The following is a 25,583-nucleotide window of genomic DNA, read 5'->3' as shown; positions in this document are numbered from 1 at the left end:
ACTTTACCTGTCATTAATAATTCCATGAATTTTTTAAAACCCTGTTTACTTTGGGAAATAGCAGTTTATTGCTACTTATCTTTATGTTTTGGGATGCAAATTATAATTGAAAATGGTGAAATCTCTCTAGCTGAAACATGAGACAAAAGGGCATACACTGGTTTCTGTTTGGATAAACGGATCCAATTATACAACAAAAGATCGTAATTTAGCATGACGTCAGCAGTGTGGAACCAGGACCAATGTCTCCCAGTGACGTTTACAGCAGGAGTCACCCTACAGACCCGAAACAAACCAAAACATACAAGCTCTGAGAGAATCTGAACTGAGTCACCATTGGTAAAGATGACACAAATTATGTCTTTTCCAACTTTTAATGAGCCATAACAGAGCATAAGAAAACAACAGGGCAAAATGTCGGCATGAGCAGGTCCATTGAGCTCTGAAATGACTTCATCCTATGTTTCATCCTGACCCATTTCAAGGGCTGTACTATGCATGTGGGGTAAAGGGCATTTAAAACTACATTATAATGCTCCAATAATTATTATTATTTTTTTTAAACAGGGAACAGCACTGGTTGGGATTCATAGAATGATCATAATGAATCATGATTTTCCTCTGCATAAGATTACACACAAACGACAACAAACACATTTAACATATAGACATTAACCTGACTTTTACATATTGTGACAAATAAAGAAAAAGGCTATGAGGGAAGAGTTGAGAGCTTTTCCCACACAGGTCTTTAGAGCAGGTGTCTCTGCTCAGACAAGGTGTCTCTAATGCACACGGAGACATTTAGACAGAGGTATTTTTATTCAGCAGCAGAGCCAAAAATAGGTCAATGTCATCCAAAATAACTTGAGAGCACCAGGACTCTGCTCTCAGATGAGCCCCTGCAGTTACAGACGCACTTTCGGGAGTGCCCACATCCTGCCTCTTTTTATCCAACAGGGCTGAATGAAGAAAAAAAGGCTTCTACTTCTGCTATAAAAGAAGTGCTGTCCCAAGCATAGCTGAAAATATTCTTGAAGAAACAATTAAAAAAATAGAACAAAACCTCAATTCTCCCTTGAGGGTCCTGTATCAAATGAAGCCCTAAGAGAATAAGGCATAATATCAGCAATGAACAGTTCACATGTAAAAAAAAATAAATCAAATAAAGACACAGTAACTAGTAAACCTATCCCATGCTAAGAAACACACATCCTATCTGACCAAAAACATGAGCAAACAGCATATTTCTGATCTCAGATAAAGTACCAGAAGGGGAAAGGAATCTAAATGTGACAAAGTGAAATTATGGAATGACCCACTTCTAAATCCAACTTCAGTGTAGGAAAGGTGGTGATAGTCAGACCTCAGGGATCTGTCTGCGGACCTGTCCTTCCAGGAACTGGACGAGCTGCCTCTACATTATGAATGAGATGAGGAAAGGTGCTCACTGGAGGTTTGATGTGTCTCACCAGGCAGCTCTTACATCAGCTGACTGTCGGGACAGCTGAAATGACCATCCTTCGCTTTCTTACAAACCACACCATCTCAAAACAATGGGACCGTACAGTTCAAGTTAGCAAGTGTTTGGAGTATTTCAGTTCCAACCTTGCTCTAACACACCTGTCTGTGATATAACCTTGATTAACAGGTTCAGGTGTGTTCGCTTACAGTTGGAGAAAAATTCTGCAGGAAAAGTGTTGGTTACACCCCTGATCTCAACATATATTAAACTTTAAGATGTCTTTGGGGCAGGGGTAGCAAATCCTGCTCTTGACTACACTTTTGCAAACATCGTTCCAAACTTACTCAAACACACCAGGTTCAAATGAGTTTGATTAGGGTTGGAGCTACAGTAAACTCTGCAGGATGGTTGCCCTCTAGAAACTGGGTCGGCTATCCCCGATTTACAAAGTCACATTTCCAAAAAACAACGTGGAACTCAAAGTGAAAAAAAAATCTTTTAAACAGACTTTGCATGAGGCCTTGTTTGTTTACTCCGTTCTTTTGCTCCCTCAGGGGTGTTCGACTCTGCTCCTAGAGGGACACCATCTCACGGAGCATAGCTCTAGCCATGATTAAATGCACCTGAATGTGTTAAATCAAAGTGTTTAGGATTTCTAGAAATTTACAGGCAGGTGCGCCAGAGATAAATTCTGCAGGATGTCGGCCATTCAAAAGCAGAATTGGACACCCCTGCTCAAGCGCAACTCTACGCCAATGCAAACTGAATCAGAGGCATAACTGCTGCACCAGCTCAATCGGTAGTAAGTGAAGGTTCCATAAACAAGCCAGAAACCCTCTCACACTGGCTCTTAACTGTCATGCCATTCTTACTTCCAAACTCTGACTAGATAGACTGATGCCATACAAATTGAAGGATATCAATGTCGTCAACCACAGCGTTTGATTCCATTTCATCCGCAATAAACATAACTTCATGTAAATCATACAGGGATTGTTACCATAGGGAAAGATGGACCAGACAGGTTCAGCTGAAATGGATTAGTTGTGTTTAAAAGTACACCAACCCAAGTTCTTCCACATTCACCTGTGCACTCAGACCTGATCTGTATGTCTGAGACGTGAAGGGCAAACTGGAATGACAGAGCAGAACCCCACTAAGAGACCAAAAAGAAGCCGAGCGGAAGAGATTCACCTCCCCGTCTGAGCACAGACCGTCTCGCTCCACAAATCTAAAAACATGTGTCTGTGTCTGCAGCTTCAAGGCAAAGGGAGACGCATGTACATCAGACACTCTCTTATCACATTCCACCCACTGAAGAACTTCTTTTAGGCTCCATTTGCTAACTCTGGCACAGAGCCAGCTCTCATATCTCTCCCTCCACTACTTCTCATGGCCACCCTTCTCGTCATTCTCATCTACTTCTCCCAAGCTTATGTCCTGGTTCCACAGCAGGGTGCAGCTTTGTGGCCACATGCTGTTCTGGTGGGATGTGCAAGGACCTTATCTGACTGAATAATTTAATACTCCAATCAGAAGATGCCTGGCACAGTTCAGGTTTACAGGGAGAGTTCACCCAAAAAATCAACCTCAATCTGTAGAACTGACAGAGAGTTCACCCAAAAATCAACCTCAATTTGTAGAACTGACTTTTTTCCAGAGATTTTAAGTAGAATGTTGAAGCTGCTCTCTTCCATTTAATGGAAGTAAATAGTGACCAAGTCTATCAAGCAGACAAGTCCATGGGGGGCTGATTAGGGGACTGATTAGGGACCTGTATTCTCTAACTCACATTTGGCAAATCTCCATGCTTGGGACTGCCCTCCTGTCAAGCTCAATAGTACAAAAAAAAAGCACAATACAAGTATCGTAACAGTAGTCCATAAGACTAGTGCACTATATTTGTGGTCCTCCTAAACATCATTTTTTAGTCATGAATCCAGTCAGACTGGTTTTGAAGGGAATGTGGATTATTAGATGGAAAAATGTTTTGATTGAAATACCCCTCTAACCCCAGTCAGACATTCAGACAGACATCACATAAATCCTTTTGCTTTTGGTTTCCATAGCTCAAAAAGCAGCTTTGGAGAAAAATTATGGAAAATTATAAAAAAAAAAATAATACAATAAAATGTTCTTACCTTGTACACCTGACCATATGTGCCATTCCCAACCAGCTCCACCAGCTCAAATATTCCTGCAGGGTCCTGAAAAAAGAGCAATGTTTATGGTCAGCAAAAGTGCATTCACAGAGAAAAGCAACACTCTGGTTGTAAAATTAATTAAGTATTTGTGATGTTTCTGAAGTTTTCAATCTATCTGAGTTTCTCAAACTCATTTTACTTGCATAATGTGTTGTGTCTACACTGAAAGTGAGAGAGGCACTTAATCGTAATCATTGGGAAAGTTGTTGTGGAGGAGGAGTTAAAAAACAAGAGAGTTGTTGATTTTTTGCTGAATGATGCGCACCAATGAATCCTTCACAATAACAACAGGAGCATGCACCAAGGATAGAGACTGTGACTCCATGTTGGTATTAATAAACAGCAGTGTTTCAAGCAGCAAACTACAGTAATTGCTTCTCAGCTCACACAAACACAAAAACCCCTGGTGTCCTCCATCACACAACTGTTGCGGTGTACCATCTCTCATGGCCAGCACCCAACCAAGTGTGAGATTTAAATCGAACACTCCATCTAACACCTAAACAAAGAAACTCTAAATAAAAGAGTCGATGCAGGGAGAAAAGACTGGCCATTTCATGTGCCATTTAATCTGGCTTCACCCAAACACCACCTGGTTGAGTTTGTGACCTTAAACATCAAAGGCCTGCTCACAATCACCAATCTCTGTTCAACAGAAAGCTGTTGCCATAAAACGGTGAAAATGGAGTGGTATCTTTAAAGATGACATTGCTCAGAGGACAAAATTTGGTATAGTGCAAATGGATATTTTTTTCTTGTTTGCATTCCACTGAGAACTACTGACAGACAGTGAGATTCAGGATCTAAACTCAGAAAAGAGTCAACCATCACGAGTGGAGGTCCACACAAATGTGACTCATTTCCATGATTGCACATACACTGCTCTTAATAGTTAAGCTGCAGGGTATAAATCCAACATTCACCATTATGGCTAATCCTAAAATATGGGTATGTTCCAATTGCCCAATAGTGTCCCGCTAAGTGGACTTCACACAATATTATTTAGCCAACTTAAGGGAGATTGCAAATAATAAGGGTTGTATATTATCAAAACGAACATCGAAATACAGAGACAGGGAAATTTACTCAACGGTGATTGCATACAAGTTAGGTTATACTAAATAGTTTTTGGTTACATAACCATTCAGAGGACATATAAATGGGGGAAAAAGTTATGTGTTAAATTTATAATTTGTAATATTGCAACAACCTAGAAATTTAAGTATGATGCTCCATAAGAATGTAATACAGAATATTACACAGGACATTGCAGGACTATCCAGATGAACACATTTAGTCAAGTTAAGTAACTTCTCACGGACATCCCGTTCAATTTAGGAAGCACTGCACAATGCATAGAAACCCTGTAGCTTTTTTCTCTCTCAATGAATCACCTAAAGAGCTGATGATGAATACATGGTTTGGCTCTCTAGGGATGAGTAATATCTTGTCCTTATGCTGACTGGCAAAAAAAAAACCCAAGCTGCAGTGTTATTCTCACAAGCTGTCGACCGTGGACAGTCCACACAACACTACTTGTGAAACTAAATGTTGAATTGATCGGAAATGTGGCTTGTCTGTTAGCCAAAGCTGTAAGGCCACTGGGAAACCAGTGTCAACAAGACACATTCTACAGTATGAGATGTGAGAAAGCGAGGGGACAGATATTACACAATGCACAGAAAACTAAAATCTCCAACAATCAGCAGATTACTAGTCACTGTTTTGGCAGCACCTAAAGTCACATCAATAGAGATATAACTTATAATTATTAGAAACGCATAACAAAAGAAAGCAATTCTACAGAGCCACACACGTCTATAAATCATGATGTCTTTATGAAGGTAATCCAGTCAACCTGTTGGCCCTGTTCCCCTCTGTTGTCCTGCCAATATCATTCAACAAGGGCTCACTTGTTTTTAGTTGATTTCTTTTCACAAGAGGCTCTAGACAAAGTAACTAATCTGTCCATTTATGACTAATGCTAATACACAAAATTAGCTGGTTTCTTTCTTAAAAAAGAAAAAAAAAACAATTTGTCTATACAGTATAATAGCTGTTCAAGCTTTTACCCTCAAGGTAAAAACTGGATCTGTCGATTCTGAGTGACTTCTGGCTTTTCCCATAACATTAGAGGAAAACAATCGGGTTTATGGCCATTCACAAACTCCATTTCACGCCAAGGTGGTTTCAACGCTGCAGAGAGCTTCATTGTTCGATGCTGAAATATGTCTGTCCATACAGTGGGTTCATGGGGCCATTTTCAGCAGAAGCTTTTAAGCAGATCATAATCCCAAATCGAACCATATCAAAGATGTGGGGGAGGTCAGCTGTGATCACATGACACTGACCGCTGATGATGAGTTGAACCAAGCAGGGGTGAGCGCTAACCCACTTCAAGCTTTCAAACCCCCACATGACTTTTTCTTAATCTAGATGACAACTTGCCATGACCGTGTGATTTAACCTTTAAAGCTGAACCTCAGCAACTCACTGTAAACTAAATCAAACATTTTAAATGCTAATGAACCTTTTCAAATAGTTACATTTTGGACATTTTAAATGTACAGCATAAAAAAAATGAATATTAATTTTCATATTTGCTAAAGATTACATTTAACAGTGTTATTCAAAAATTAAGTGAGCAAACAATCTAAATGTAAATTAATTAATTACAGAAAATGTGCATATATAAATTAAACTTTTATATTATTAAAGGTTTATATATATAAATATAATCAAATTGTTTAGCATTCACTTTTTAAAAATGCTGTTATTTTGAACTTTCTAATCAAAGAATTATATATATATATATATATATATATATATATATATATATATATATATATATATATATATATATATATATATACACACACACACACACACACACACACACACACACACAATCAAATATTAATATATCGCGTTTTTTTCTATTGATAGCTATGATAAAAATTTATTGTAGCTATTATTGTGTTAAGGACCATGTGACACTGAAGACTGGAGTAATAAAACAAAATTTCTGATTTAAAACAAAAAATCTTAAAATAAAAACTATTTTAAATCATAATACAGTATTTCACAATATTGCTGGATTTAATATATACTAGATCAAATAAAGGCAGCCTCGTTTAACTCGAGTCTTTCAAAAATATATTTTTACAAAGATCTTGCTACTTTCTTATGGAGTATATGGTATACATATAAAAAAGGATGCAGGTGAATGCTAAAGAACACATTTCTTATGAATATATTGTCTTTTGTGGTTTCATTCTACAGCTGGTGTCTTGACTGATTCCCTTATTCAGCAGTTCTTCTCTTCACAGAGGTCTCATGGCTGTTTCCCCCTCTCCTTCACCCCAGTCATCTCATGCTGGGCCTGTTCTTTGTCTGACAAGACTGGCAGGACGGCCCTTTTCTCCGGCTGCATCAGCAGACGTGTCAGTCACTGCTTCTATGGAAATGTGTTTCACGCTTTATTTCTCCTTGTTTCTCACAGAGGAAGGATGCACATTCTCCCCGCATACTTTCCTTTCTCGGGTTCATCTAAAAAAAATGAGGGCCAGCGTGCAAACCATCAGTGAGAGCGTGATGGACAGAGAGGAGTTAACAACCTTGCCCATCACTCAGGTTTCTGTTGTTCAAGCAAACATGAGCAGAATACCGTGTTATGGTTCCCACTGTCAGGCTGACCAGCCTGACAGAAAACTAACATGGCAGCACTAGGCTGAGTGGAAGGGAAAGACAGCCTGAAAGGTGTTTATTTATAGAGTCAGAGGCACAACAGAAGCTAACACGCACAGTTGATGCAACTCAAGGAAAACCAGTAGCTACTGCTACAGTTAAATATTAGCCTATGCAATTTGCATACTTTTCCCCCTTCATAACTGCCGCCTCTGCAACTTTTATAAGGTGAACAGCTGCCACGACACTATTAAAGGGATAGTTGCCTCAAAAATTAAAATGTTCATAATTATGCTCACTCTCATGTTGTTCCAAACCCTGTTAAAAATCTATCCTAGTTCATGTGAGCAAATACTGACCTTCAAATCAATGAGTCATTCTTTTAATTCACAGTTGGAAATCTGAATGAATCGTATGAATCAAACTAATTCAGCTCCTGAGTTGACTCACTGATTCAATGATTTGTTTACAGGTTTTCAATGAATATATGAATAGTTTCAGTCTGTTTCTCAGACAAATCTATCAACCCTTTTCACATTTCTGGGGTTCTCAGTGGATATTTTTTGCCATCTTGAAATCACCAGTTCCCACTGCTTGGAAAAGAGTGGCCAAATGAGTCGTCAGAATATCTAATTTTCCATTTCACAAAAGAAAGTAAGTCATAGAGGTTTGGAACAACATGAGGGTGAGTAAATTATTCATTGCTGTGTGAACTATTCTTTTAAACCATCATTCATCAATAGAGTTTGTAGGGAAGGGGTGCAGCTGATTTTGGACATTCAGAGCAGGTGTTTGGGGTGTCCACAGTCTCTATCTTTTTGCTCTTCATTTTCTGGATGATCAGTCTGCTTGACACTGGCTCTGGATTACAATAGATGCCGTTTGCTCCAAACATTTCATTATGCCTGACTTCCTCTGCCACACACACACAAATCTATCTCTCTACATCCATATTTTATATGCCACAGGAAAAAGCTGAGGCTCAGGCACAATGTGAGCACAACAAACTTACATTTACATGCTATTTATAATGACACAGAATCAGGCTATATTGGTAGGTCACATATAAATATACACAAAAGTGCTCAAAAGACTCATTTATAATGATGTGGCAAATGTAAAGGACTGTAATAATTAGCATGTTATGGTATGCAATACTGTACTACAGATATATTTCCACCGCTATTTGTATGTAATATGATATGCTATAATATAGAGCAGGATGTGCTCCAAAAGTCAACAAGTAAAAACTAATAAATGCCTGTGCAATGATCATGCTGTCTAATCAGCTTCTTGATATGCCACACCTGTGAGGAGGATGGATTATCTCACAAAGCAGAAGTGCTCACTAACACAGATTTAGGCAGATTTGTAAACAATATTTGAGAGAAAAATTATGTGCGTTTTTTTGTGTGCATAGAAAAAATCTTATATCTTGGAGTTCAGCTCATGAAAAATGGTGGCAAAAACAAAAGTGTTGCATTTATAATTTTGTTTAGTATATTTGAAACAAACTATTATCATCAGTTTGGAATGACAAAAGGGTGAGTAAAAGATGACAATTTTCATTTTTGGTGAAGTCTTAAGTCACTGGGGTATATTATAAGCAATAGCCAAAAGAACATTGTATGGGTCAAAATTATAAACTTTCTTTCATGCCAAAAATCATTAGGATATTAAAGTAAAGATCCTGTTCCATGACGATATTTTGTAAATTTCCAACTGTAAATATATCAAAACTATGCATTTTTAAGAATTCATCTGGACAACTTCAAGGGCGATTTTCTCAGTATTTTTTTTTTTTTTGACGCACACTCGGAGTCAAGATTTTCAAATAGTTGTATCTCAGCCAAATGTGTCAATCCTAATAAACCATACATCAATGGAAAGCTTATTTATTCAGCTTTCAGATGTTGTGTAAATCTCAATTTCGAAAAAACAACTTCGACACTTAAGACTGGTTTCATGGTGCAGGGCCACATACTACGCGGATGCTGTAATTTAACAATTTGGTCATAACACTATATAGTTACAGTGAGCACTCAAAATATTTTCTCCTTTACCTAGATCTCTAACTGTCAATACACATTTAGCTGTGATCCCAGAGAAAGTTGCCAGACAAGAAACAAGGGTGTTTGCACGCTAATTATGGATTCCATTGTAGAGCACCTGATGAATGCACAACCTGCCTTTAGGCCTTTCTCAACCCATTTTTGCTCCCAAACATCTGATGCACCATAAAACAATGCGTCTATGGCGGGTTAGGAGGCTCGAGCCATCTTTTAGTCTTCACAAGCCAATGAGTCACGTAAAAGGCAAATGAAGAAGATGATTCTGACATCAATACACGACCGCTGAACCGCTGATCAATACCACAGCGATAACACAAACCTTTGGCTCCAAAACCCCAATCTGGGCGCCAAAGCTCATTTCCAATCAAGGGAGGCAGGCATCTATTTTTGCTAACATCCTAAACCGCCAATCCCAATGAACACAAGCAGTGGAAGTCTGGAGCGCTGCCTCAGACCAACAGACTAGATCAACACTCTTGCACAGAGCATTGCTGAATGATTTCTTTCTACTGCAACTAAGAACTAAATTATCAATGTAAAATACTTCACAAAAAGTTTGTTAATTTGCATTTAGAGACTCAAGAGACCGTCATACTCTCATTCAAAAGTGACTCATAAGAGGTTACACTTCACAGGTGACAGACTGTTACTACTCACATAAAATCCATGTAAGATCATCGCTTAACAGAGACCACATCTATTGAAGTGTACTTAAAATTTTGTGGTATCTGCACGCTTTATGTTAGAGAGTGGGGTAATGTAGCATATTCAGTGGGAAATAAGTATAGGGCAGGACCTATCTAACAGAAATTGATTGGAAGGAAATATGTTAGGCTGAAATATAATTGTTATTTTTCCCACCCACATGGCCTTGCTAATCTTGTGCCCCGCAAGCGGAATTGGAAATTGGAGTTATAATTATGAGTTATAGCAGAGCCACGCTGTATTTAATTCTGGATGATACACGAGTGGTGACATGTTCACTGATCTATAAGTATATCGATATCAATGAGAGGAAAGCAAGTTTGTAGTGAATGATTCTGAAAGCGATTTTAATTTTACAAAAACACTGTGACTTGTGCTGTGCATAACACAAACTTGACAGATTACTACATTAGATTACTAGCGAGTTTCAACAGACTTGTAGAAACTCATTAATAACTGGTACATGTTACTAATCTACAAACATTTGATAATTTGCTAATTATAGTTCAGGACATTGAACTATTCAAGAAAGTGTCACACTCACTTTCATAAGAAGTTTCTCTTTCCATTGACAGTGTCCCAGCTAGCATTTACTTAAACTATAAACCATGTAAGAAAGTGTGTAATGACATATAAAGACCACTTAACAGTCAACTAGCGAGGTGTACCATTTACATCTAGCTAAATTAAACTACATAAGTCAGCAATTGCGCTTAAGCGTGAAGACAGGAAATGGGTCAGTGGACGTCTGCTGGAGGGCAGAATGACGGAGAGAGATGGAGGATGGAAGAGGAGATTCAGGACAGTTAACACTGCTGGGCATGGGCTAACTGCAAACTTAAAACCCACTAGCACTTTTAACCACACCAGCACTAGGCTAAGCATGAGGTGAGATGGCTCTCTGCAACCCTTAGTTTGAGCGTCTTGATGTGGCTTTGCCAGAACTGGCAGTTCAGACCATTATCAACAACTATGCATTTTCCTTTCTTGGTGTGGCGTGCATTTAAAAATAAAGTTATACAAGACATCCTCGGGCAGAATGGCATTGAATAAAATGCAGTTGGAGTGGCAGGGTGTGACAGCAAGTGACCAACACATACATAATTCCCCCACAAAACAAGAGGTGCACAAAACAGCACACATGCACACCTGGGGAAGACACCAGACCCCACGCTGTCACCCGCAGAGTCTTGTCACTGCTGCTCTTTGAGGAGCGCAGGTATGATCTCGTGATCTCTCTATCCTACACTTTTGCACATGCGGAGCAGAGCGTATGGAAGTCAGGTGAGAGGGAAGCAGATGGCGCACCACCTGGCCCTGACAGCACCGGACCCAGCACTGTTCCTTTAACCCACCGAGCTGCTGAATGAAAGAAAAGCACACAGAGACTCAAACTGAGAGGATGTTTGAATGAAAGCAGTATCTTAAGGCCTAACTCCAAGCCATATTAAAAAAAAAAAAGTCCCAGCAAGCAGCGCAGCTCCATTCGTGCCATTTTATCATGAATGGGTCTGTGGCATATAAGAATGTCCAAATTATAAGGAAATGTTTAACACTGATGACAAGTTTATAGAAATGTATTTTGTGCATTATTTTGGTTTAATGTGGTTTTGAATTTCTATTTAATTATTAAAAAAATGTGCTGTGGTGTATTAAGTAAAACAAGTAAATATATTTGCACCATACAACATCTAAATTCTAAAGTTTGGAGATGGTAAAAATCTTTTGAATGTGACAATTTTCTATTCGGCTAGATTTTAAAATGCAATTTATACCTGTGAAGCAAAGTAAAATTTTCAGCAGTCATGTCTTCAGTGTCACATCATCCTTCAGAAATCAGTGTAATATGCTGATTTGGTGCTCAGGAAACATCTCTTATTATTATCAATTTAGAAAACTAAAAATAAATCTATTACTTTAAATCATAATAAAAATATACTAACTAAAGCCAAATTTTTGCGTGTTTATCTCACCACAAGATTTTGGAATACTTAACAGTGTTTTCCTTTTATTATATTAATAAGCAATGTTAACAAAATTCTAAAAATGAAAAAAAAAAAAAAATGACAAAAGGTTCTTGATTATAATTATGAAATATTACAAAATAATTTGCATCATAGTTGCATCACGCTTATATTTTTCCCTTTTTAATTTTACTTTAGTGGCTCTAGAACCAAGTCATTGCATGTGGAATATGAATGCCATTCTAAATGTATTTTTGAATCAAATAAAATACCGTAAAATCATTGGCCCATATCCTGTTTTAAAAGGACTTAACCTTGAGTCTTGCTACAGCTGACTGAACAGGGCCCCTTTCTACGGCTAAACCGCATGCCTGTCAAAGCCACGAGTAAAACAAACCTCGTCTGCGTCAAGAAAAACACTGCCTCATTAATATGGGTGAACGAAGGTCGTTCTGACGACCCGCATCAAAACGTTGAGCGGTACACGACCCCTCGACAAACTAAGGTCCTCGCTACTTGTGTTTGGAGCTAAAAATGGCCAGACAACAAACAGAAAGGGCATGGATCTCATTTCAAGGTTTCGGGTCCGAGCACAGAAGCTCGTTTTAAGATGTCGTCCCTCAGGACTAGGTGAGGCTGACCAGGTGATGCCAAACATGGCTCCCATGTATGTGGGACACAGACCTCCGCTTCTGTTCCAGAGAAAGAGTTTATGAATGGCCCATCTGAGCATGTGCTGCACTGAAATGTTTCCCCACTACTGCACATGTCAGCGCGCTGCTTCTGGGTGACCTATTTCCGTTCTCGCTCAAACACAACATGAGCGAGAAATCACACTCAACAGTCTACATTTAAATGAACGGTAAGATGAAAGCAAAGGATTCATTCCCAGGTGCACCGATGACATTTTATAAACAAATAAGTGAGGGTTCTGGACAGACAGCAAAAATAAGGTCATGTCAGCACCTAAATGTCTGTTTCGACTCAAGTACAGACCGACGTGCTTAATCAGACAAATCATAACCCTTGTTTTTTTCAATACAATCTGCATTTTCCCCACCGACTGAGATCGACCGATAGGAAGTGACGCGAGCAGCCTGTAAAACTCACTTCTTCCATATCAACCTGCTTCGGTGAAGGCCAGAGAGCGTGGCTTGTATGAAACGGAGATTAACATTTAACCTAATCCCATTCAAAATATGAGCGACATCTGGGGCATCATGTGATCTGTAGAGCTAAAGCATGTAGATGCAAACAGATCCATGTGTGAGGAGGCAGGGAAGGTGTAGCTAATGCACCAGACAACAATGGATGGCCAAATCAAAAGCACTCAAAGGGCTATCTGCAGTAATCTTTCCATCCCACGCGCTACTTAGCCTCGCGAGCAGTGAAAGAAGAGCACTTCACGTGCATCCCTTTAGCTTATTAGATCCTACAGCACACAGGGTAATTGGTTTACGGCTGCTGTGAAACTGTGCCTCACCATATGGGCGTCCTTAAACTGCCCATCCAGTTATATTGTGCCTAATTCACTTATCAAACACATTCGTCATGAGACGTATAGATATTTTCACACTTACGTGTATGCATTTAGCAGATGCATTTATCTTATTTATGTTCCCTAGGAACCAAACCCATGACCTAGAGGCCATGCCAGCTGCATGTGCTACCAGTTGAGCTACAGGACAACGCACATACGCGCTCGCACTAATTAGACAGACTGACACAGTTTTTATAATCCGAGGAGCGACACACAAAAACTGAGCCTTGTTAGGAAGTAACCCAGTTTATCCACTCAGAAGTCGCTGGAAAACATGCTGCGAGTAATTTGGTGGCATTAGAAGGATTTGAGCATTTATCAAGCCATGCATATGGCACGCTGTTTCCCGGCTGGACACGGATAGATCCTGCAGCACCACACAGCAAGATCAAATTTGCTTCTATTGAACGAACTGTGGAATAAAAACATGATTTGGGTAAATGATGTGCTGTTTTTTTTTTTTTGTTTTTTGGTGGTGGTGGTGGGGGGTGATCTATTACTTCTTTTATGAATACAATAAAACGCAAATCAAACATGCAATTCTTCTGCTGTAACGAATGCGTTTTCAATTATAAATTTCAGACTTCAGTTGTTTGGATGGAAATGAGGATAATGTATTCCTTTTAATAGAAACAACAACAAATTAGGGAAATCACCCTGAATTTTGAATGAAATTTATATATTTCTTGAAGACACCTTTTTTTTTGGGAAATTAAAAGGAATGACTATAATTGGTTTATTGTTACACTCCCAAAATGTCAGAAAATAACTAAATCTGGTTGAAATTTGATATGCTTGAAAACAGAGTTGCACAGTTCTTGGGAAACATCAAAAGCAGAGGTGACTTCTTTTGGATGTTATTATCTGCTGATTAGATATGATTCATCCCTCATTTATACAACACGGAAACTATCAATATGGTAAACAAGTGAAAATGCACCTGAAGGAATGTCAGCTACAGTAGATTTGGTCCTCAACCAAGCAAATCTGGCATGGAAACATGCTTAAAATCCCTTCAAGCGTTCCTAAGAACCACTTAAGATAACTGCATACAAAAGGGCAGCATAACACAGAATAATGAGATATGATCATTTTCATATATACATATATATACAATTTTGTTGTTTACAACAACATAGTATTTAAATTAGGAAAATAAAAAATACAACTTCAAAAGTCAGGGTGCCATAATCAACATGCAGGAAGCCATTTTGTGGCCATGTGACAAAAATATTTCGACCTTTTTTCTTTTCTTTTTTTATGAAAAGTCATGTTTACCCTGATAAAAATAAATAAATAAATTAATTAATTAATTAATTAAAAATAAGAATAATCATAAAACCTCGCCATGACTTCATGGCATTATGTAATTAAATTTATGACAAATGTACGACAAAAAAAAACATTGAAAAATTTTTCAAAACTTATCGGAAAATAATGATAGACCATTATGTGGGTGTGTGTGTTGATACTATATGTATTTATTAGTCATATGAAATATTCTAGAATATTTTTTTGTTCGTTACGAATAATTTTTTGACGACGTTTTTCAAAAATGTAATAAATCAGCATGACCACGATCACGTTAAAGAACTTGGCGTTAAAACTAGACTGCTAGTAAAGATTTATCTTTTTCCTTGTCACTGTTTCATAAAATTCCTGATAAAACAAATGGTTATAAGAGAAGCAGTAAGCGTGTAGGTCTACTTTAACATAACAGACTAGTACAACATGTACAATACACAAACAATACCAAAGAAAAAAGACGGTCGAAATCAGGATATTTTATATCGGAGTGTTGTTTTATTAACCGGATCTGTTAGTTCATTGACATTTTCTGCAATAATTTGTAATAAGTTTCAAAAAGCAGCTATTTGATCTGATAAATGCAACCCTCCGCAGCTTCTTATCGACTGAACAAAAAGGTAACGGTTCTTTGAGAAACAAAACGTCTTGTCGCTGTTCGTTCAGTCGTTATTTTGCGTTTTACTCCATTTCTACTATTGTACTGATTGTTACACCTGCCATTACGGCGCAACCGCAACACCAAAAGACATCAATGAGCATCTCCAATAAAGGAATAATAACGGATACATAACTTACCCTTAACGCGGAGAGGTCTATTTCATCCAGACTCCGAGCCGGAGAATCGCTCGCCATATTAAAGACGAAAGAAAAACGGAATTACAGAGAAACAAAGAAATGTTGTTGAATAGATCTCAGGCAGCCGTCGGCTGATCTCCTACAGCAGCGCGTTCAAATCTCGACTCGCTGATCGCTCGCGCTTATTGTAGTACAATCCGTCTTTTAACTCTGGATTCCAACGATGCTTTTGCTAGACTTCACTTGGATTTGACCCCAGCAAACAGAAAAATCGTGTGGTCTAAGGACAGCATGTTTTTCAGCAGGATCTACTCATCTTTTGGTCTCTAACTGTCGCTGAAATCTCAACGCCGCTTGTCTTGAGAGTAGCAGCATCAATCAGATGTGTGGGAGTGGCTAAAAGACGGGGCGGAGCCAGCGTCACTAGTACCGCCTATCTGTCCATTTGTTTGCTTCCACTGTTCACTGTTACAAGAAACATGCAATATTTCCTTTGCAAGCTGCACTTCTATTGCCCCGAGCCTTTCGTCATACTTAACTTTATGTTAAGTTTTTAATTTAAAAGGAATACATTATCATATCTCATTATTCTGGGTTATGCTGCCCTTTTGTATGCAGTTATCTTAAGTGGTTCTTAGGAACGCTTGAAGGGATTTTAAGCATGTTTCCATGACAGATCTTCTTGGTTGAGGACCAAATCTAGCTGACATTCCTTCAGGTGAACCTTCACTTGTTTACCATATTGATACAGTTTCCGTGTCGTATAAATAAGGGATGAATCAGATGTAATCAGCAGATGATAACATCCAAAAGTCACCTCTGCGTTTGATGTTTCCCAAGAACTGTGCAACTCTGTTTTCAAGCATATAAAATGTCAACCAGATTTAGTTATTTTCTGACGTTTTAGAATAGTAACAATAAACCAATTGTATTCATTCTTTTAATTAAAAAAATAAAATAAAAAATTGGGGTCTACAAGAAATATGTAATTTAATTCAAAATACAGGGTGATTTCCCTAATTTTAATCTGTTGTTGTTTCTATTAAAAGGAATAGATTATCCTCATTTTCATCCAAACCACTGAAGTCTGGCACAGCCACCATGTAATTCAGCTGAACATTTCTGCTTGGAAACTTGACCTATATAATTGTTTAATCCACTTCTTAGGAACTCCTTACATGTTCTGCTTTCCTGATTTGTTGCAGGCTAACACACCAGTCAAGAGACAAGACATGTTCAGTCCTGGCTTGACATTAGAGGAGTGAGTCTATTACTCATATAAATCATCTGTAAAAACATATTTCATAAATGTTGAAGAACAAAATTGTTTATACTTTCGGCTACTGCATTTTGCTTTAAGAGATTTTGCTAAACACCACTGATGAACTGTTAAAAGGAAACTATTTTCAACATCATTAGCAGTTGTTAATTTGGTTATCATTGCCTATTAGTGATTAAACAACATCCTTAATGTAACTTGTATTACTTGAAAAGATCACATCAAATACACAGCTCCACATTATTACTTTCATGTGAGTGTTTTGAGGTCAAAGATCACAGTTTGCTTAAAACATCACTGTTTTTGATGCAAGTAGCTCATTGATTGGCTTTTCATGAAACCAAAATGTGTTTCCAAATAGATATGATCATTTATATTTATTTGAGTACCCCTTTTTGCATATTTATCTCTTTTTGATGCCTCCAGTTTAGAGAGAAACAGGGTGAATTCAGTGCACCAGGATGGAGATTTGCAGATGCTTTAATCCAAGGTGACTTCAATAGGTATAGTTCCACCCGAACTGGACAAATAGCCACTGAGAGCAATTGGGGTTGATAACCAAACTGCCTCCCTCTGGTGGTTACCTGCTGTAGGCAAAATAAAAAGAGAGATATTTGCCTTGTTAATTAAACAATGAGCAATGAAGAGGGATTTCCTGGGAAATGTGTCCCACCTAATGTGTCCCAATATGTCCCACCTAAAACATGTATCTGAATTTGTATCATAAGGAAGCACAAAGTATTCCAGGTGGATACTGTGTTACATTTCTAGCAAGTATTTGTTGAGCAACTGTTTCCCCAGAAGGTGCTTCTGCAGTAGAAACATACCCCCAATTCATACCTGAATCAGCAGACTGGTTTGTCTTTTGCAATTTCTCTGCTATCATTCAAAGGCTGTCATGGAATAAAAAGAAATCAGGAGTCTGCTATAGAAGACTCGAATGTGAAAAGAAAGGGCATTTGGGCAGTCCGCGGACAACAAGAAAGCCTTTCAGCTCCATGGGATGGACTGAAAGAGCTTTTTTACAACCAAATGCGCATGATTCTTCAGCCTGCAATACCAAATATAACCAACAATGTGTGCACTGAAAACACAGAAGAGTGATTTGTGCTGGGCTGTGAAGAAAGAGTTTCCATATTCTGTAAGAGAGAGTAGAGTCTAAGGAATCCTGGTCAAAGCTGCATTCAGTGCTGTGTTGTCATGTCCACTTATTATATAGTAATCTGGCATCATTGTTTTTTTTTTCAAGAAATAAATAAAATATAACTTCTAGCAGTGGTCAAGTATACCCACGTGTTCAAGCAAACAAAAATCTATTTTTAACCCAAGCGTTTTCAGATATGAAAGGGAAAATTATTGATGGTTATATGTCAGGTACATCATTCTGCCTCTTGGCTGTTACCGTAAATTGTGAAATAGCATTGCAGTTTTACAGTGAATTACCACACGCCTTACAGGAAAGACACGGGAAACTGTGTACAGCTAGAAAACCATGGAAAGCATATATTATTTTTAAGCAATTTTCCTAAATATGCTAGCCCAGACCTTCTTATTAAGCAACCCTGCTTATGTCGGACAATTTTGTGACATCCGGCTGCAATGATTCACCTCTCTTGGCAAAAACTATCTTAGCATAGTTTTGCACATATCTTTATTTTCAGCTAGTCTAAGACTGAGACTAAGACGGTTTTCTTCATTTTATTATTATGATCTATTTATTTATAGAATTTGTCCTTGTAAACAATATATATTCACAAGCTCAATCACTTCCCTTGGCAGAGCTGGATGATGAAATAAAATAACGGAGACAGATTTGCCACAGATCTTTTTCTTTTGTTCCTCCCATTGTTTGGTGCTCATGTCAAGGCATTACAACCGTTAGAGTTACTCTTGTTTTCTTACCTAAATTCCTTGCTGCAATGGCACACTGCAGTCAGCTTGTGTATTCAGCAGCGTCAGTATGCAGCACTTAGCTCTTGGCAGCGGGCCCTCGGGGACACATCTTTAGGTGATATCTACCGTAGGCAGCATGTACTGTACAGGCATGGAATCTGCTACAGTCTTGATATGCCCTTTCAGACTATCCATTAATGACAGTGAAAAATGCAGCTGGTTTAGACTCAACTCTAAGGATCGATCCCTGTCCACGAAGAGCCTGTTCAGATGAGATAAAGGTAAAAAGTTGCTAAAAAAAAACTTACATTCGCAGTTCTGTGGAGAGTGTGTATAGTATCACTGCTTGGGGATAATGCCAGTACTCACAATGTCCAGATTATATACAATACTGCGCTTATACGGTTATTTGTACTGCAGTCCACCAGGTGGCGTTGTAAGAGATTAGAGCAATCCTTACAAAAATGAACCCAGGTTTTATTATAGTAACCATGATTTTAGGGGGACTGATTACCATTTCCATCTGTATTACCACAGTTGTACTTCAAATACCATGGTCAATTTGTGGTTATCCTTGGTTTCATTTGTAAATCCATGGTTCATTTTCGAATGGTGGGAATGCTGGTCAAAGTGGGAAATGCAACTAGGTAGAGTCTTTTCTCTCAAGTTTTCTCTTAGCTTCATAAAATTATGGTTTACAACAGTTGTCACATGGACTAATTTAACAATGTTACCTTTCTGGGCCTTGAACGAGGTAGTTACGTTGCTGTCTATGGAGGGTCAGAAAGCTCTCGGATTTCATCAAAAATATCTTAATTTGTGTTTCAAAGATGAACAAAGGCTTAAAATTTGGAATGACATGAGGTTGAATGAATGACAAAAAAAAAATACTTTTGGGTAAACTATCCCTTTAAATACATTGTTTTTTGACTTCTTAACAATCGCGTGTAAACTGACATAATTATAGGTTATAGGTTTGTTTTTCTGTTTAACTAGTCTAATCCGTTTAACTAAGTCTCAATTTTCCTTTCGTTTTCTCTAAGAATGAATTAAATTACAGAATTTTAAGAAAAATGCAAGCAACAGCTGGGTGTTTTTTACTGTGTATTCAAACAGAAAAAAGTTAGGATATTTTTCTTTAGAAAGTTGTGTCGGGGTGTTTTACACTTCCCAATAAAATTGTGTTTACATATACTATTCCCCAAGCAAGCTATAGCCATTTATTACAATATTGTTATCGACTCATAAACTGTAAGTTCTCCTGTTTCTAACTATATATGGCACTTGATGCTGACTGCTAGAATAGGTCTGAAAAACAAAGAAAAGTGCAGATGTGTCAGGCGCCCCAAAATGTTGTAGGTCTTTAAGGGTTAACACTATAATTTAGTTCCAACTGATTTAGAGTGGCACACTGAATACATGTTGTGAGGAGCGCATGTACAGACATGTTTAATCTGAGCGTGTTTTGATGTTACCTTTAAATTCTGAAATACTTCCCGTTTAGCAGCTTTTAACATTTTTCATTAATACAGGGGAACATATAACTGTGGATTAGCGGCTGCATCTTATTACCTTGAAATAACAGGTTGTGAAAGTCAGGTACATTATTATGTCCCCTGGCTGTTACTGTGAACTGAGATATAGCAATGTTACAGCAAATTACCGCACATCACAGAGGAGAGACACTGCAAACTGTGTGAAGCTAAATTGAGACTCCAGACACCAAGCAAATGTGATACACAAAGTGATGACACTTTTTCACTGATTTCCAGATTCAAGTTATAACTCTGGCTTGAGTTGAACTGATTGAATTTAAAAAATTTGTAAGTTGTCTCAGCCGAAGTTAATATGAGCTTTTAGTTTCAGAAAATATTGGAGAAAAGCATGGATGATACTCATTCAGCTGAGAGGAAGATTAACTAAAGCCTTAAGGAATTCCTGGCCTGTTTAGTTCCATTTAAATTCAATTTACACCTTTTAAACAGTGTTATTGTAATAAAGATGCTTTACAGAAATAAAAACTGACTATAATCCACAAAAAGAGTGTAACAGATGGAAGAAGAAAAAAAAAACTATTTTAAGTAGAAAAAAAAGAGTGAACTACCAGCAGGCTGCCTTGACAAGCCTAGGAGATTGATATTACTTTTTTAAAGTTACTCATTTAGAGAAACATGAATAATTCAAAATGCAAAAAAAAGAAAAGAAATAAAAATTCAACAAGGCACAGTTGGAGGTATGCCCTGGGGTTAAGAGGTGGTTTCTTACATAAAACTGGAATGGAGAACAGGAAAAGCTGAAATATAAGCAGACACTGGAATGGGGTGGATCCAGCGATCAGCACAGATGTAATGATCATATGAACTTCTGAAGCTCCATCTAGAGCAATAGATCTCGTCAGTCAAAGGCCACCTACTGAAAATAGGAGTGCAATAAATTAGGCTAATTATCAACCATGATAATTAAGCACAATTCATGATTCACAGGGTTATTTACAGAATTGGATGGTCTTCAATAGTTATTGAAGGATGAAAAAGTTGACTTCAGTGCATTTTATTTAATTAGGTTAAATTTAATTACTTTATTTTAATGAATTAATAATAATTTATTAACTTACTGTAACTACTTTTAATTAATCCTGAGGACTTTTTGAAGTGTGGCTCTTGCACAATTTGGCTTTGCTAAGATTTTTAAAAGTATCCCCTTTCAATTAAAAGATATTCAGAAACATTTTCACCTATTATATTCTATACAATAGATTTGGCTATGGACCGGATCGGATGAGCAGGTTGTTACTGTTACACGTCTGGTGGGCCTTTTTTGAGTGACTCTTACTGTAATCATACACCAGTAGGTGGCGATAAGTGGTCGTCTCTATGAGTGATTCATTAAAGCAACAACAGTACGCTTTTGTTTTGACCTTGAAACATCACTTTTAAAATTATTCTAGTGGTACACTGACTTCCAATAAGTATAACAAGAATGACTCCCACTGGAGTATTAGTTTGGTGAGTGGTAAAATCTGCAAAGGGGCAGAGTGCTTTATGGAAAAAACACGCTGGCTGCATCTGAAATCTGAAAATGAAAATCTTCACTTCCTGTCTCCTGAGATACCTTCATCTGATCGACTTTTGAAGACAGCATAGAGGCATCCTTCACTGCCTTTGATATCCAACAATCCTGTGCGTTCCATTCAGCTAAGCTAAAAATAAAGAAGGTGTCTTAGCTGCGGTTAAAGGGGAGTTTGTGAAATGTATAGTATGTTTTTGACTAACTTTTTCCACTTTTGATGTTATTTCTTGGAGAAATTACTATTACTACAGCTATTACTATTATGCAAATATACAGCAGCATATCGGCCTACAGTTGCTTACAAACATTTTATTTTTAAACATTCAAGAACAAAATGCCTCCATATAGTGGTGTTGCTAACAGTCAGTTGTTTCTGATGTGGCTTTGTGTCTAAAATGCAAGTTGCTTCATATACATTTTTAAAATTCTGTTATAAAAGCAGCATTCAGACAGTCTCGTTCTATTCTGGTTTGTAAATCAATATGCTTGCTTGTGTTTTTGTGCTGAAATAGCGTCTTAACTAGTTAAAGCATTGTATTGCATCGCAGACTTCAGTAGCAATACTGTATCTGTTTATATTATGAGAATAATGAGCAGTGCAAAAACGCATAAATATTAACATATGGACTCATATGGAATAATTGTGAACATCAGTGCAAATTTGCCAGAGACTGCTTTTCTCATTTCAGAAGAGGACAATCAGTTTAATGAGCCATTGCACAATACCAGAGAACTACAGTACACAGTAATTGAGACAGTGATCCTGTTTTCAAATAATACATGTAGTTAGCGAGGCATGACAGCTCAGCTATAGACCAGGTAGCTCTTGAAGAAACCCAATGCTCAAGGTCTGGATGCTATTGAGTCGGTTGAAGGCTTTTAGACCATCAACGATAAAAAGACATTAAGGTCACAGAGATAATCTATCAACTCTTTTCACTCTTGATTTCAATACCTCCGAACAGGATTCCACTCAGAGGATGTCATTAACGTTAGCCGCTCTCTATCAGGTGTCTCGTCCAATAAGGCACATTTGGGATCGAGCCAGTGGCTAGATTTGCATTTAAATTGCTTCATAATGATTGTGTTTCAAGACTTCCAGGTTTGGGCACGGATCAGAGCCAGTTCCCACGTGAAACGATGGCATTAGAACTAATGTTCACTAGGATACAACTCATATTTTAAACCTCTGTATCAGCCGTTGGTGCCTAAAGGGCATGTTTTGATTGCATTTCGGTGTTAAAATGGAAAATAAGACACCATTAGAATATGATTTAAGATCAGCTATTGCAGTAAAACACCTCAAGGAAACCATTCACACAACTAAAAGTTTTTGCAATTTATTTTAAACTTATGCAGTGCAAATTTATGAACAAATGCATTTACACAGATCGAAATAGAATCGCAGGTTAAAATATACCTTGTCTGTCAATTTCACAGTTAATGTAACTACAGACTACATGCTGGTAATGAAATGTGCTAGAAAAGGTGGCACAGGAGTTGTTTCTCCCTGTGAGCTCTGTTATTCAGTCGGGTTTGGCTTTGCTGTTACCAACTGAGGGAACATCCAGCGAGCTTGAATCTGCAAAGCCAGAGATACAGGTTGAAATAAACCGAAAAAACATGTTGATGAATGTTAAACATCATTCTCATCTTTTCTATTTTAACAGATTCAGAAGCTATAGGTTTGATTTGTGCATCTTTTTCAAATAAAAAAAGTCTTGATCTTTTAAACAAAACCGACTATTCAGGCATTATTTTAGTGTGCCCACTGATTTTATTACAGAACAATCAGTTGCATATTTTGAAACACTAATGTTTGGGGTCAGTAAACATGATTTTTACAAATAAATGCCTCATATCCTCTTCAGTATTAAGTATCAAGTTTCCACAAAAATAATAAATAACATAAATGTTTTCAACATTGATAAGAAATGTTTCTCGTTTCTGTACCAAATTAGCATATTAAAATGATTTCAGAAAGATCATGCGACTGAAAATGGGTGTAATGACTGATGAAAATGTAGCATTACCATAACGGTAATAAATTACTGTTTAAAATATATTAAAACAGAAAACAGTTCTAAAATTGTATATTTCACAATATCACTGTTTTACTGTAATTACAGATAAATGAAGCTTTGGTGAGCATAACAGACTTCTTTAAAAGACATTAAAAACTCTAACTGATCCCAAACTTTGAATGGTAGTGGATTCCCATACAGTACTTTTTATTTCAGAAAAAAAGAAGAAAAAAAAAAGAACTTAAAAATATGAAAATGTCACCAAAAATAAGTAGAGTGGGAGACTGCAGAAAAAGGCTGACCCAAAGATATTCAAACACCAAGGGACAATGTGAAAATGGCAATAAGCACTGACTCGTGAAAACCGACCCGTGCCACATTTGTGAAGAGGAAAATGTAAGATTGGACTCCACACGTCGCGGTTTGGTGTTGAGAGGCAACAATTTCCTTCAGTTACTCAGCACTTTAATTCACAGACAGATTGCCTGGTCTCCCCAGAGAACTGACACTGGACAGTAAAAGCCTCTGCAGACTCAGTCTAAGAGCTGCTTCACCAGACAGAAAACACATATCACTGTACTCAGCCTGTCATGGATGCGTTTCCACTGGGGACGCTGTGCTGAAGACAAAATTATATCTGACAGGCCTTCCACTCTCCATTTTGCCCTTCACTTTGAGTGCTGCCTCTACAAATGAGCCAGCTATAGCAATAAAAATCAAATCCACATTATATGTACATTAGAATGAAAATATTTATTTACAAAGCCCTTCTGTTTGGCATCTCAGAGAGGCAACTTTCATTAAATACATTGTAGTAAAAGCACAATATGTGCTAATAATCACTTATAAAATATCATTAAGTATATTTATAACATTGATAAAAATACAAAACAATATGAAACTGATGATCTGACAATGGATGGACAGTTTGTCTTCATATCCGTTGCTCCTTCTTCTCAACTGGAGAAGTTTTGTCTACCATAATGGTGTCTTTGCTTTTTCCCCTCATGTTGGAAGTGGATTGTCGATTTTGTGCTTCTTATTTGGTGCCATCAGGTCCAGATCTCAGTAGGCACCATGGCTTCTTTGGTGCCTACTGAGGGCATGAGGTTCTCCTCACAGAGGAACTCCAGAGGGAACTGGACCAGGAAGCCTCTAATCTTCTTCAGCAGCTCCAGAGCTTTAACAGGGTCCTCTTTATCAAGACCTGGTTTGAACTGGAAGCTCATGAGCTCCTGTTTGTTCCTTACCAGACCTGAGGGCAGACAGCGGAAAACCTGCAATGCCACCACATCAAGAGTCCTCAGTTTTATATGCCATTTACATTGTATTTTCAAATTTAGAACAGATGAGAAATTCATTTTAGTATGCTCATGACAAATTCTTTGGGCAACTAAAGGACCTAAAGTTGAAGCATTTAAATAACTAAAACTAAATCTGAAAATAATAATAATAATAAACTGACAAAAGCACACAATAAAAGTACTGATATATATATATATATATATATATATATATATATATATATATATATATATATATATATATATATATATATATATATATACATACACAAAC

The 25,583-nt window shown here is 37.6% G+C and overlaps 2 protein-coding genes and 1 long non-coding RNA gene across 10 annotated transcripts in view; all 3 read right to left on the bottom strand.

The window, feature by feature from the left end:
* Positions 1–16,118, bottom strand: part of tnika (TRAF2 and NCK interacting kinase a) — an 86,625-nt gene extending 70,507 nt beyond the window's left edge. For all 7 annotated transcript variants that reach the window (XM_026206688.1, XM_026206689.1, XM_026206692.1 and 4 more), the window contains exons 1-2: positions 15,741–16,118; positions 3,607–3,672 (exon numbers count right to left, since the gene is read on the bottom strand). In XM_026206688.1, the coding sequence (XP_026062473.1) occupies positions 3,607–3,672; positions 15,741–15,797 (123 nt within the window). In that variant the 5' untranslated portion in view covers positions 15,798–16,118. The remainder of the gene's footprint in view (positions 1–3,606; positions 3,673–15,740) is intronic.
* LOC113045926 (uncharacterized) lies at positions 562–3,592 on the bottom strand. Its single transcript, XR_003276045.1, has 3 exons — positions 1,323–3,592; positions 1,067–1,104; positions 562–962 (listed from the first exon to the last, which is right to left on the bottom strand). It is a non-coding gene; the product is annotated as an uncharacterized LOC113045926 (long non-coding RNA).
* An 8,620-nt stretch (positions 16,119–24,738) lies between the features above and the next one.
* Positions 24,739–25,583, bottom strand: part of pld1a (phospholipase D1a) — a 30,401-nt gene continuing 29,556 nt past the window's right edge. For both annotated transcript variants that reach the window (XM_026206687.1, XM_026206686.1), the window contains exon 26: positions 24,739–25,282. In XM_026206687.1, the coding sequence (XP_026062472.1) occupies positions 25,058–25,282 (225 nt within the window). In that variant the 3' untranslated portion in view covers positions 24,739–25,057. The remainder of the gene's footprint in view (positions 25,283–25,583) is intronic.

Source organism: Carassius auratus, chromosome 27, assembly GCF_003368295.1.
Source record: "Carassius auratus strain Wakin chromosome 27, ASM336829v1, whole genome shotgun sequence".
Taxonomy (NCBI): Eukaryota; Metazoa; Chordata; class Actinopteri; order Cypriniformes; family Cyprinidae; genus Carassius; species Carassius auratus.
The sequence above is the reverse complement of the archived record's forward strand: the minus strand, read 5'-3'. Positions and strand labels throughout refer to the sequence as shown.